The sequence below is a fragment of the Mauremys mutica genome, chromosome 10 (genome assembly GCF_020497125.1).
Source record: "Mauremys mutica isolate MM-2020 ecotype Southern chromosome 10, ASM2049712v1, whole genome shotgun sequence".
NCBI lineage: Eukaryota > Metazoa > Chordata > Testudines > Geoemydidae > Mauremys > Mauremys mutica.
In genome coordinates, this window is record NC_059081.1 from 45761767 (window position 1) to 45776817 (window position 15051).

Sequence of the window (15051 nt, forward strand, 5' to 3'; positions counted from 1 at the left end):
CCAGTTTAATAACAATGATCTATAAATGATGGTATACAACACTCAGAACGACAATGGACATGTGCTGGCCGCCGCTTCCCACTGCCCCCGTTGGCCTGGAGCGGTGAACCATGGCCAGTGGGAACTGCAATCGGCCGAACCTATGGACGCGGCAGGTAAACGAACCGGCCCAGCCTGCCAGGGGCTTTCCCTGAACAAGCAGCGGACCAGCTTTGAGAACCTCTGATCTAGTCCAGTCCCCTGCATCACATCAAGCTGGAAGAAATTATAAGAGAGAGACAGTTGCATCATCACTCTCCAGCCCAGCCCCTGACTCAACACCTGGAGGAACATCTGGAGGACAAAGACTTTGAACTGGCAGGTAGTCCCGGTCTGTGTATTGAAGGTCTGTAACCTGCTTGTACCATCTGTCAGGGTAAGACACTGCTTGATTCAAATTGTGTTTAGTTTGTAGAACTTAGGCTGCACGTTTATTTTTATTTCTTAAATAACCAACTTTGATCTCTACGCTTGCTACTTATAATAACTTAAAATCCATCTTTCTATAGTTAATAAACCTATTTTACCTAAAACAGTACATTTGGCTGAAGTGCTTGGGAAATCTCAGCTCAGTTTACAAAGGCTAGTGTTTGTCCACTCCACATTGAGGAAGTGGAGAACTGGATAATGAACTTACACTGCCCTGGCTTCTGACCAGTGCAAGACAGTACAGTTCTGAGGTGAAAGACTGGGGAGAATTGGCTGGAGTGTCTCTGTTGTTGGTTCATGAGTGGTTGGGAGACCATTCATGTAACTCAGTTGGGTGTGTCCCTGCCCATGGATGGCTCTGTAAGTGCAGTATCTGCCAGAGGTATATAACTTGACATCAGCATCACAGTGTGAGGACCAGCCCAGGTTGGTGGGACAGAGGGCTCAGCTTTCTCACAGTGCAGGTTGCACCCCGGGGACTCCTTCAGAGCTTCTCAACCAGACTTTATCTCCCACAATACAGGATGGCCATGGAACTCCCATGACGCACAACTTTCCCTCACCAAGAGAGGACCAAGACCATGATGCATTGTGTACCCTATGGAGAATAATGGGAGCACGGATCATCCAGGTTACAACTCCCATGAGGCAGCATGCTATTATTTCAAAATCAAAATATTTCAGTTTTCATTTTTTTTTTTTGCTGAAAAGCCAACTGTCTGTGAGGGGGAGAAAAGCAGTTTCTGACCAGTTCTAATTACTATACATCATCTTTTGTGAACAATTATCACGTCTTGATACTTCCATTTCAATGACATTGTCCTTCTTTTAAAATAATATGTCTTCTAGCTGCTGTTTTCTATATAATCATGTTTTATAGAATACATTTTCTTAATTAAAGTACAGGAATGCTGTAGGAAATAAGGCACTACTTCACTGGATGTACACACTGTGGAGTATTAATTGAAACCTCCAACAATTCAGTAGCATGCATGGCAGAGGAGTGTTTCTTAAAATAAATTAGAGTAGACTGATAGAGTTCACTGGAGTTACACCATCAGGGAATATGGCCCAACATGGAAATTTAGTGTCCATAAAAGATGCCAGACTGAATTCCTTGGAGAATGAAGTCTTCCGTCCTCCACTGCAAAGGAACAATAACTAAGACCAGCAGCTACGCAAAGTTCCCTGTACTGTCCCACTCACGTCCCTTACTCTGATCAGTTCATTCAGGTATGAGACAGCTGCATGCTGCAGCAGAGAAGACACTGAACTGGCAGTCTCTAGATCTATTCCAGACTCTTCCATTGACTCACTGTGTGTCCGAAGGCAAGTCGCTTGACCGCCTCAGTTTGCTATCTGCAAAATGCAGATAATTGGTTGCAGTGATGGTCTCAGGATACCAGAGACAGAAGGTGGGTGAGGTAATACCTTTCATTGGATCAATTTTTATTGGTGAAAGAGACAAGCTCGGTGTAGCTCAAACTTGTCTTTCACTAACAGAAGTTGGTCCAATAAAAGATATCACCTCACCTATCTTTCCCCTCAAATGCAGATAATGATACTTAAGCACCATTGTGCTTTTTCATTTATGGATGAAAAGTGCTATGCAGGTGCTAGATATGATTATTTTTGTGGAACTGTATATTCAGTTGAAAGTAACTGATTCCACCAATCACTGTCAATTTACAATTGTTTGTGTTTCAACTTCTTTGTCCTGAGGAAAGCTATGCTATATGAGTGATCTTATGTAGTATTTTTAACCTTTTGTCATAACATTTGTGTTATAGCCTGCTTTCTCAATAGATCAATAACTCCCAGTCCCTAAAATCAATTTAGAGATTATTTACTCTAATGGAGCAACCTATAAAACTTGTCAGAGTGTCTTTACAGTCAAATTGTTATCAAGTATCATCACTACAATTATCAGCTGCCATCACTGCTATCTGTTGAAATATGCACAAGATTGAATAGTCTCTATTATAAAAGTGCTGAAGTGAAAAAAGACAGATTATATAGTTACTAGGGGGTTTGGAATATTAATTAAACATCAAGGCTTTCACATTAGAATCCCAGATGTTTGATCATTATGATAATCCACTGTTAACTGCGTCCCCTTAAAGGCCTCAGAAACATTCCACTAATCTTCCAGTGGTGAAAGGTTGAAGACCCTTAGGCTATAGAGCACACTGAGCATCTATGCCATCAATTATACTAGACATGGCCTTTTTAGCAAAATTGAGTAATTCATTTAGTGGGCCTTCTGTTAAGGAAGCTCTTGAACAGCTGTCTAAGTAGGTTGTGTGTAAACACTTTCCTTACCAACAGGGGTCCTTTGCAAGATAAAGCACTTTACTCTACACACAAGCTATTTACTCTGAATCAATATTCTAGAGAGTTAGTAACTCTCTCTTCACAATGGGGCAGTGCAAGCAGCCCTGACTACTGATAGATCTTCATGCAAGATGCCCATGACAACACCACCACCTGCTGGGCCTGGATCCCCTGCTCTGTTCTGCCCAGCTTAGGTACCCAACGGACACTATCAGCCCCAAAACCTGGGCAGAGTTGCATCCCAGCAAGTGCTATAGCTTTCAAGATAATATATCAGCCTAGTAGGGGGCAAGAGTTCAACTCTTACTCAGGAATTTTTAGTTTCCTTCCTTTTTTAAAATTTAATTTAATTTGGACCTGTTAGTTGTTATTTTTAAGAGAGGCCATTCCTCCCAAGCCCATGGAACTGAGTTGGCAGTGTGGAAAGCAGTGTCCTGTGTGTGCAGTCTACAGGCAGGAGTGCAGATGGCCCTTTTCAGAAGCAAAGGTGCTACTGTCACAGTCAACTTGGGAAGCATGTATGAAGATCTCTGCTAACAGCAGGAATGGCTGCTAGCACAGATCTTCCATTATAATAGATATAGCCTTCTTAATAATACATCCAGCTCTTTATAGTTTCTAATAAATTATCCAGCTGAGAAGGACAGTAGCAATGGAACACCCCTGTTGCTTGCTATGATTTACCGCCAGTATTTCCTTCCTCACTACATGCTAACGTTAATATATAGATAAGACTCAACTTCAGTAGTAAACCCAGAGCAACCTCAGAACTTTACAATAAGCAACAGAGATAGAGGCAGCAGCGTAAGATCTAAAAGTGCCATAGATCACACCACAAACAGCAGAAGTTTGAAGAATGCAGGTAGACCTCTAACTAGGTCGAGGTGAATTCAGGCTGAGGTAAAATTCTAGTTCTTGCAAGATTTTTGAGTTTGGTTTTGGAGGCCCGAGAGCACCATGTAAGTTGGCTTGGTTCTTTTCTTTGGTGCCTGTGATGGGCTGTGCACCCCACACCAGCCCAGGTAAAATAAATGAGGGTTTGAGAGGTCACTTAGGTCACCTGGCATCACAGAAGAGAAGGAGGGCCAGGGCTAATCGATAATGAAGCCCGGTTGGGAACACACTACAAAACCAGGAGGCTGAAAGCAGAATGGGGTTGCAGGGACAGTTACAGGGAAGCCTTCAGGAACAAGGAGGAAGTCCAGGCGAAGAGTAAATCCTGGGATATTGTCCAGGAATAGCCCGAGGAGGGGCTGAACATTGTCCAGAGAAGGTATCTGGACAGTGGTCCTGTAGGACTTCATAACCCCAGAAAGGGTGGACTAAACTGTGACCTGGCCAGAAGGCCAAGTTACCAGAAGAAAGATCATCATGGAGTGAGCAATGAGCAGCAAGAGGGATGCACCAATGATGCAAAGGATTTCCAAACCTAAATGCAAGGAGAAGAACTAGCCATAAGTGGTAATCCCCCTTGCAGAAACTTTTTAACTTGTGTACCAGAATTTAAGCTTCCATTTTAAAAACATTAAGTCCCCAACCCTTACGGCTGTGAAGATAACCCTGAGCAGTGCAGAGGGTTTGGACTATAAAGCAAAATCTGGTCAATGGTCTTTAAACACCTTTTCTCTCCTCTGAAGAGAAAGAAAATTGGGCCTTTAAACTGGCTGCAAGCAAAATAGCGCCAAAAAAATCCCCCGAGATTTATGCTGAAGTTATTAGCACTGCCTCTATGAGGAGCTAAACCTCTCCAATAAAGCCATTACATGCTCATTTCCCATTCCCCTTGCTGCTAGCTTGCACTTCCTTTTTATATGGCTCCAGGCTGGCATCCTGGGAGTCTCAGGTTCTAGCTGTTTTGCAGTTCTGCTGGGTAACCCTTGCCTCTCTCTATATAGAACCCCAAGGTTATCTAACCCAGATACCCTCTTGCCCTTTCCAACATGCAGATGGATACTATAGCCTGTCACAACAGCTACCAATCCTCATAATGGCATCAAGTATATGATGTTCAACCATCTAGCATGTATCCATTTTGTGCCTACCAATACACAACATGAGACTCAGCGGATCCATGTTTCCTACAAATGTTACAGTGAATCCCCTGTACACTTTTCAATAGACTAAGCACTCTATTGAGATGACATTTGCAGGTTGTTTATTAATAGTAGTAGTTAGTAAATATCATGAGCCATTTCAGTTTACTTAAATTCCCTGTAAGCTTGGCTTAAGGATCATGCATGCTAAACTGTCAATTTTAATCAGAAGGATTAAAGTGCATGATAGCACAGATGGTGTTCAGCTGAGAGGTTTCGATTTCAGCCTATCCGAAGAAGTAGTGAAATGTAAGCATGTAATTGTTCAAAGCAGAGGTAGAAGCCACAAAAAGAGTGTTCAGAGGCTTGGTTACAAATACTTAGGGCTTTTATGACTTCAGTATTGCGGCACAAATACTGTTCCAATAAGACATTCTTCCTATATAGGGCACCTTTAATATTTATCTGCTACAATTCTACAGCCCTGTGCGGAAGGCCAGTATAAGATACATAGACCATTAAATTCCCATTTAAACTACTTAAATGGTTCAGGCCTTAAAAAGGCCTTGTGCTGTCACTCTGCACAGAGGAATCCCCGCCAGAAACAGTAATAGGTGTACTCCAAAATATGTTAAATCTAAGCCCATATACATGTTTACCGAGTATGACTCATTCATTCATAGTTTGTAATATTCTTTCTTAATTTTATTTTTTTAAGGGTAAACAAAGACAATGACTGCAACACTCAAACATAGTAACTGATTTAATAGCTCTATAATGCAATCTAATTCCAAATATGTTTAGCAAAACAAGTAAGCAAAAAACCAAACTTCCAACCTTCAGACAGAACGAAAGATTACACAAAACAGGGCACAACACCTTATCAACTGGGGAGACCATGCTATATATTAAATATCAGATTATCAAACAGACAACAGCCATAACCACCTCAGCATGAAACTGAGTAGTGAACAATGACCCCAAACACAACATAATGAGGATTCTGCATACAGTTCAACTGAAAGAAGCCAAATCTATTCATAAATCTGTTTAGCCTTTTACAGATGACATCTGCATATCTAGCTATTTTTAATGAACTGTTACTCCAGTGATTTATAATGAAGAGGCTTTTTTTTTCTATGATCAGAATAACCTTGCAGCAGAGTGGCTCTAAGGAGCATAGCTTATTGTAGCGACAAGCTGTCCTAGGAAGGTACTATAGCCCAAATACATTATGTCTGATTCAAATTCCACCTTGAGCTCATCTGTCAAAACAGCATTTATTCCGGAGAAGACAACTAAACAAAACTGAAGAACCATTGGCTAACCCTATAACTGAGTGACTTATTTTTTTTACACTTTCAGCAGACAGCTAAAGGGTCATTTTTCAACCTTGTTGGGGTCTGGTGCATTCTGTGACTGCCCTGATGTTTAGATCCATAGATCCAATTAAATGATTTTTAGAGTGTATCCCAAGTAGACCGAAATACTACATTTTGCTTCCCACAACAAATAAAGCCACTTTTAATCCTGCATCTTAACTTCTACGTTTCTTAAGATTTATAGCCTGATCCTCCATTACTTTGAGCACAAAGCTTCCATTAACATTTTGTCCCTGTTGAATATAACCACATTGTTGTAACAATTTGCAATACAAAAATGTGGTCAATGGAGTACCAAGGTACGCAGCACATTTCCTATACTGCAGCTTATAAGAGTCTTCCCAATTCATATTTAATCTTGCCATGGCAGGCATAGAATACTTTGAACCCTGTGATTTTGGCTAATACAGTATGTATTCAAAGTGGACAGCAGTCTGAACGTTATAATTGAATGTAGGACATTGCATAATCCCTTCCCCTCCCCGCCTCAGCCCTTTTCTAAACGGCACCTTCTGAAGAAGTGGCTGTTGAGAAGCACAGTGCTTTACTATGGAGTGTCTGGCATTTCTTCTCCTCCCCCACTCTCACAAATCTATTTGTGTTTCACAGGACAAAACATAAACAGGATTAGTATTGCACATAAAGAATTGCAAACATATGTAATAAGCTGAAAAGTGAAGCCACCACTGCAAACATTATAAATAAGAAATATGCACGTAAGACAACTAGATGCATTTTTATAGATCAAGAGGGGTTTGAAGGATAAAATGAACATGTGCTGTAGGTAGAGGAGGGTTTCGGGAATAACTTAGAGGATATTCCCCATGGGTTTATCATACCTTGCACAGCTAACTCTTTCCATCTTTCTTTGTTTTCTTGAATGATCTGCACCAAGTTGTCCTTAAAGCTTGATAGGTCTACTGTTGCTAAAGAATTGTCTGTGGAAGTCCCTCCATCACTTGTAGTACTTTTAACACTGGGTCTTCTTTGTACATCAGCATTGCTTACTCCTCCCAAGCTATGCTGGCTAGAGAAATAAGAAAACTCTACATTATGAAAAGAGTTGAGGGTCTCCATTACATAAAAATAGCTCATTCACGTTAATTCCTTAGGATCTATATGTAAATCACTAACTAGAAAACTGGCCTTAGTCAAGGAAAGTATAAGACACATTTCCTTATGAAGTGAATTGTTTCCTGTGAACAATTCTTAATGCCACATTTTTAGGAAATTATTATGAAAATGGGGCAGTGCTCCAACCTCCTGGTTAAGTACTTGGAAGAATTTTAACATACCAAGTTTGGTAGCACCTTTCTCTTCAACTCTTTGAAATGAGTGGGGCTGTTCTGGAGAGATATCTGCTGCTGATCCATGCCGGAAAAGCAATACATGACAGAGCAAATTCTGCTTTCAGATGCATGTGGTTGGCTCCAACTGCGAACACACCACAGGAGCTCTGTGCATGTTATCTAAAGGCAGGATTTGGTTCAATTACCTTCAACCCCACTGCTTCAAAACACACAAGTAAAGCAGGACTAAGTGTTAAGAAATGTGTTGAAATATTAACAACAAAATTTGGCATTATCCACCAAGCAACAGTTAGTGCATCAGGTCAGAGAGTGTGTGTGTGTACATGTGAGAAACTGATACATTCAAAATTAATTCTCTTAACACCAAAGGGTGGGGGCTATTTTGTGGCCATGCCCCAAGTCATGCCATACCAGTTTTTGTTTTCCACATAATACTGCTTGCCTAATATGATCTCAAAGATTTAGCACAAAAGAGTAAATGCTTGTAAGCACATAAATGGGCTCCAATTTTCCCAGCAAAGAAAAAGTACAGTTACAAGTAATATTTCATTGAAAGTATAAGTACGGTGTAAGGAACTGCAAATTAGAACTTCCCTGTGCCCCAGAGGTGTTAAATGGAAAGGATATGGTGTATTTCTAATTTTTTTTTCAGTCAACAACTTAAAATTTACTATCTATGTAATGCCGACAGATCCCAGTCATCGGTGGGTGGGATTGAACCTGGGACCTCTGGTTGCATGAGCCTCTACTGAATGAGCTAAAAGCCAACTGGCTGTTAGTAATAATTGGAGATATACCAATCTCCTAGAACTGGAAGGGACCTTGAAAGGTCATCTAGTCCAGCCCCTGCCTTCACTAGCAGGACCAATTTTTTGCCCCAGATCCCTAAGTGGCCTCCTCAAGGATTGAACTCACAACCCTGGGTTTAGCAGGCCAATGCTCAAACCACTGAGCTATCCCTCCCCCGTTAGCTAAGGCTGTAGAACAGACTCATTTTATCTTTCTTTAAGTGGTCTCAGTGCCACTAGATGGGACAGAACACCACACCCAGAAGGTGTATGGGCTACAATACATTAGTGGTTTCCAGCTACTGGTATATATGTATCATTGCTGGTACAGACTTCAGTGTATAATATTCTAGGCTCCCCATTCCTTCTATAGGGCCTACTTCTGCATCCCTTATTTAAGAAAATCTCCCTTTGCAGTCAGTGGGAGTTTTGTACAAACAAGGCCTGCAGGATCAGGTGCCTAAAGTTGAACCTCTGTGCAAGACCCAGTAGAAAGCCTCTGCTCACCTCTCATTCAGTTATGCACACTAACGTGAAATCGGGAGTTGAAGCTGCTTGAACTCCAACTGGAGTAAAAGGGAGCAGTTAAATAGTATGTGACACCACTGATGTCTTAGTCTAGCACAGTTGCCCAAAGTGGTTGGGAACACTGCCCACAACAGAAATGCACAAAGAATAAGTTAAACCTAAAAAAGCAAAGTTATAGCCACATCATTCTGACACTACCAAATCTAAGCAATACACTAAGGAATTATTGCACTGCAGTGTTTTTATAGTGGTATACTACAGTGAAGGGTTAAATCCACACATTAAAAAGAAAATGTGATAATAGACACTTCCTGGATTTTGCTTTAAGAAGAAATGGCCCAGTATTTTTTATGATGGAAAAGAACCAGCAAACATTTTCTTTTTGTATGTCCAGAAGAAAATTCAACTTCAAGTCCTTAGAGGTGGGTACTTTGTTCTTTATTGTGTTTTTTACCCTTCTATGCACATAGTTTCCTTGTCCAGTACAGGAACATAGTAGACAGCTGCAATTACAAGACATTGCCACTAGGTGGTAACACAGTATAACTATTCACATCAGACTTCTGCAAATATGAACAGATTAGAAAATAGTTATGCTGCTGTTGCTAATGCTTAGTTACAAAGAATCACAAAGTAAAAGGAGAAAATGTTCAAACCTGGGTGCTCCAAAGGCAGAACTTTCAGACTTTGAAGCTTCCTCTATAAGAGGAATAATAATTTTCTCCATTGAGTCCGTTAGAAGAGAAAACGTGGGCTCTACTATGAAATCAATGAAACCTGAAAAGCAGAATGAGATGAATTCAGGTTGTACATTTTTCTGGGTCTCAAAGCCAATGACTAGTCTCTGTCTTTATTCACAGACTGGCTCCAATTTCAGAAACCAGATTAGCAAAACACTAAAGAGAAATGTCACCCAACGATATCCATAATGTCTGATCAAGTCGGAAAAAATTGGACTTCGAGGTTTTAATATCAGGATAATATTCTGAATACAAATGCAATCCAGATTCAATATACTTGAGATCTTTTTTTCTCTCTCAGTGTAATTTCCATAGTTGTTATTCTGCTGAGGAAAACAAAAAAACACCTGGAGAGGTACGGAAGTAACTAAATGCTAATATTTACAGTTTTTCCACTCCTGTCTCCACTGAACCCTGTGCATTTCACAATAAGCTTTTCATTGGAGACTGCGATTAATTACTGAATAAAAGGGAAGCCATGACAGAGCCAGTGGGCAAGAAGTCAGTCTACCAATGTTACCATTCAGAGCCTCATGCCAATGAGTCAATATTCCAAATTGCTGTTTATTATTCTGTGGAAGTAAAGTGTTATTTCACAGTGTGTAGGAGTATTCTGTCAAATCAGTGAAGAGAACAAGTAATATCCCTGGGAGACAGCATTCATCCCACAGCTCTAAGATGTCAGCACTGAACAATGTATTTTACATTTTAAAGTGCTCATCAAGGTAGAGAATGACATAGCTAGAGAGAATAGGCATTATCCTCTTCTGAGCACTTAGCAAACAAAATGTAGGTAGAACATGAGATTTGCTACGGATTTCAGGCTCTCTTCACACTCTAACTCAGCACAAAGGTGAGCAACAGGTATAAGCTCAAGTACGTTGCCACTTGAGTCTGGCTGGAAATGGAATGGGAGACGTATTACATTACAGGATAGTACTGGAGGATACTGTTCAGTTCAAGGATATGACATCTTAACATATAGGATCTCCCAGTCCCAGGATTATTTAGGGGGGATGTGTTGACATCTGTGAAAGGCACTTTTCAAGGCATGCTTTCCTCAGCAAACTTTTAGAGTTCATACCTGTTATTGGCCCCATAAAACTTTAAAGTAATTATTTGCATCCCTACTTTACAGATGATGGGGGAAGGCAAGGGCCTGCATTTCACCTTTGAAAAAATTAGGCCCTAATTTGCTATCCCAAGGCTACACATTAAGGCTCTTTACTTTTAATGTAAGCTCCTCAGGGAAGATACTATCTTTTCTTTAGGTGTTTATACAATGAGATCATGATCTTTCATTGGGGCCCTTAAGTGGTACTGAAATACAAATGATTATTATCTAATCACAATAGGTCCTAACTAGGCAAACACCTACAGTAACTCCTCAGTTAACATCCTAATTATGTTATTGAAAAATGCAACTTTAAGCAAAACAATGTTAAGCAACTCCAATTTCCCCACAAGAATTAATGTAAATAGGGGAGCTTAGGTTCCAGGGAAATTTCTTGCCCCAGACAAAAGACATTATATACATACACTGTATAAGTTTTAAATAATTTTAAGCAAACAATTTAATATTGCACTCACCAGTGATGATTGTAAAGCTTGGTTGAGGCAGGGGGGTAGCAGGGTTGGGGTGCGGGGGCTTGCCCCGCTCCGCCCACCACACGTTCCAGCCGGGGAATGGTGTTGGGGCGCCAGGGCTTGCCTGCTCCCCGGCTGGAATGCTTGGTGGGCGGAGTGGGCAATCCCAGGGACCTCGACCCCGCTCCCCGGCAGGAGGGGGTGCGGGGAATCAAACAATGTTATAAGGGAACATTGCAGGACTTTAAAGGAGTATGTTCTCTGATAGGTCAGCGACCTAATAATGAAAAAACATTAACTGGGAGGACGTTAAGTGATGAGTTACTGTACTTGAGTGGTCCAATTGAATTCACTGGGGCCACTCACGTTCATATATAAATGTCTTCAGGATCAGGGGCCCAATCAGTAGCAGAGTTGGTATTAGAAGTCAGGAGTTTTATTAACTTCCAGTTATTAATCCACAATACCACACTGCCTTAGAAACTGGCATTTGGGGGCGGGGAAACCTAGTCTGGCTCTTTCTAAGAAGAGAAAAGAATGTTTAATAGGTTTGTCATGCTTCTCTATGTAAAATTTAAAAATAAATTCTGATTCTTATTGGTTCATAATATGGACTTTACATGACTTTTCAGTTGAACAATTTAAAAGGGCTGAGACAATAAGACTTTAAAAGTCATTGAATGGGGGAACATAAATAATAATATACCCATTTTACAGTTGGATTAAGTGAGATAGGAAATCACTTGCCTAGGGTCACACAGTGAGCCACCAGCAGTGCTGGAGATAGATACCAGGAGCTTGTTTGAAGGGCCTTTTGAAAACAGTGAGTTACTTGTATCCAGCCAGCTTGACTCTATGGGTATATCTATGCTGCAAAAGGGATGGTCTCAGAACCTGGCCTGAGCCTGAATGTCTACACTGCAATTTTATAGCCCTGCGAGCCCAAGTCAGCTGACCCAGGCCAGCCACAGGGTATGTCTGCACTGCAATAAGACATTTGTGGCTTTGAGTAGGTGACAACTTCTCCATTCTTTGCTTTACCAAATTCTAAAATGTCTATAGTAATATCTGGACCCCAAGAGTGCAGATTTCCAGTACCCTGATCTAATCACCAAACATACTGTCCCATTTGCTTCATATGCCATGCTGAAAGAGCTTAATGTCCCTTTTGACAACAGCACTTCACTAGTGTAATATGCTCTGATTTCTGTGAGTAAACGTGTAGGAAGAAATGTGCCATTTATAGTAGTATCTACAGCTTTTTGAAAACATTGTGTGCAGTGTGCGAATGGAGGATGACAACACTACATGCTCCTACATTTATGAGAAAAAGAAAACAGCACTGATCATTACCTATTTGGGACTGAGCCACCATGGTAGATTTGCGGTCACAGAGTGGGGAAAATGGTAGCCCTAAAGCAGCCTCCTTGTCTCCCTGGAAAAAGCAATGTTTCATATTATAAGAATACATATACAATGGAGAAAGCCTGAACACTGCTCTCTGACCAATTACTTCTACAATTTACTTCTTTTCCTAAATTAAAACAAGCTGTGGGTAAAATAAATCTAATATTGCTTTTTAAATGAAAAAGAGAGAAGAAAAGGAAAAGTCAACATTATAACTTAATTTTAACAATTTGCATTGAAAAGAATATGCTGAAAGCAAAGATCTCGTCAAGACTAAAGCATCTGCCACTGTGATTTAGTATTTGTCAGGGACGGAAAATAAAAAGCATGTTTTATAAGGAGACCTTCTGCAGCCTCACAGCTTGGACTTGGAGCACCCAGACATAATTCAACTTAACTTCTGTTGAAGAGACAGTCCGGGAGAGAAGGGGAAGCCAACCATTCTGATATTTTCCCAGTTATATAACTGCATTTTAGAATGCTGGGGGCTCCACATTTGCCTGGAAATTCACTGATAAATTTGTAATTGTAGCATTAAGTCCATTTGCAGGTGCATTTAAAATATACACCTTTGACATTCTTATCATTCAGATAAGAAGGAACGGATGTAAGAAAAGCATAGAAAAATAATTTCAATACAACTGCTTAAAAACAGCCTCAGAGATAGAAGAATGTGCTTCAGATAGAAATGGAGGGTTTCACCACTTCTTTCCTTAAAGTCCAATTGAATGCCATAACCTAAGTGAAGCTGTGGATAGATATCTAGAGCTGGAAGAAGAGAGCAGAGAGAAAATATAAAAAAAAAAAAATCTATCGGTGGCCATACATATAGAATGGGCCCAGACAGAAAGAAAAGAGACAGAGGACCAAATTATAGCTGACCTTGTGTTTTATGCCTGAAATGGGTAGAGTGCCCAGGGACCCCTTCCCTCACCCTGCCCACATAGAAGGTACCCATAATTTGACTATAGGGAACAGAAGAGAGCAGGAGCAGGTAGTATTACCAAAAGGAGCTAATGGTCCCCAGAAGTGAACCACATGAATATAAATGAAGGTGCTCCACTGATTTCAACTAGCTGAGGATTTGGTTCAATGGGCTTCTACTGCACTAAAGGTTTTACTAAAAAAAAAAATTGAGCTAACCAACCTGGCTTTGCTTTCATGGCTTAAGATGCCTCCAGAACTCCTCATTGGAATTGTGGCCTAATTATCTAACACCAGGAGCATGTTATTACTTACATTAACATTGGTTTTTTTGACAGGGATAAAGTAACATTATATTTGAGAACTCAAAACTCAGGAAATTCCACGCAAGAGTAAAAATCACAGAACTAAAAATCTAAAAACTTAACTCCCTTGAGCTTATGCCTTAATTACTTCTTTACTGCATTATGTATTTTTGACATTTCATACAATATATAATAAAAACTGTAATTTCTTAAACAATTTCTATATTGTAAATTGCAGTACATGACACAGCCTTAAGATTTGACATGATCTTTAATTCTCATGAGATATCAAAGTTAAGCAAGCTAAGTTTGAAGAAAATCAATTAAATGACTTAAAAATTATTATTTGAAAGTTGAAATTTTATTTGTTTGTCTTTAAATAAACTCAAACCTAGAGCAGAATGCTGTCAGGGCTGGGTGGTTGTTTGAGGGACCTCAGCTGTATGTTTCTTTATCATTATGCATTTGAGATGGGTGGGTGTGGTTTCTGTTTGTTTGGTTTTTTTAAGTGAAAACAATTTTTTTTATGATAATGTTCTAAGGCTTTGCCCTTGAAATTATTACAGATACGTATTTTAAATCTTAGTGCCAGTTTGAATAAAGTTTTCTGAGATAATGTCCATTTTCCATCTGTGCCCACTTTTAAAACTGCATATTAAAAACTTCTATGTTCACAGAAACTCTTAGTTTCTGCTGCTTTTGTCTGTGTTGCAGTGTAAGCAGGTAAATTACATTTTTTTAAAATTTAAGTTCCAAAGTCTTGAAATGTCTTTATCATACTTGGGTCTTCTAACATGAACAGTGTTTTACTATTTGGAATTTAATCTTTTTGACTGACCAATGTAGTACAGAATGCAACAAACATACAATAAATAAGTTTCCAATTCCTTGTCAGTCCTAAGGTATCATCATCATTATCATCACATATTTTATAAGACAGGTTGGTTAACAGACATCAAGCTGGATGTCAGAGCTCAAGCTCTTCATATTATATTTCAAGTACTGCTTTTATTACATCCATTTCATTTATCAAACCAGTTTGAGTTAAACAAAGTATTAAGCCTTCATGTGAAACTCAAACTGAATCTTGTTCAGAAATTGTAAGTTTAAGTTTTATTTTATTACTTTTATTTTTTATGGCTTTGCACTTTCTGGCTTTGGCTGAGACCAGAAACAGACAAACCAAACTAGTGTGAAATAGCTATTAACATCTAATTCCCAATCTGGATGGAAAAAGGAAATGAA

At 39.8% G+C, this 15051-nt stretch overlaps 1 protein-coding gene across 5 annotated transcripts in view; it reads right to left on the bottom strand.

Annotated features, from left to right (window-relative positions):
* PDE1A (phosphodiesterase 1A) overlaps positions 1-15051 on the bottom strand; it is a 73085-nt gene that overhangs the window by 26098 nt on the left and 31936 nt on the right. For all 5 annotated transcript variants that reach the window (XM_045032134.1, XM_045032137.1, XM_045032136.1 and 2 more), the window contains 3 exons: positions 12524-12605; positions 9500-9620; positions 7057-7244 (listed from right to left, as the gene is read on the bottom strand). In XM_045032134.1, the coding sequence (XP_044888069.1) occupies positions 7057-7244; positions 9500-9620; positions 12524-12605 (391 nt within the window). The remainder of the gene's footprint in view (positions 1-7056; positions 7245-9499; positions 9621-12523; positions 12606-15051) is intronic.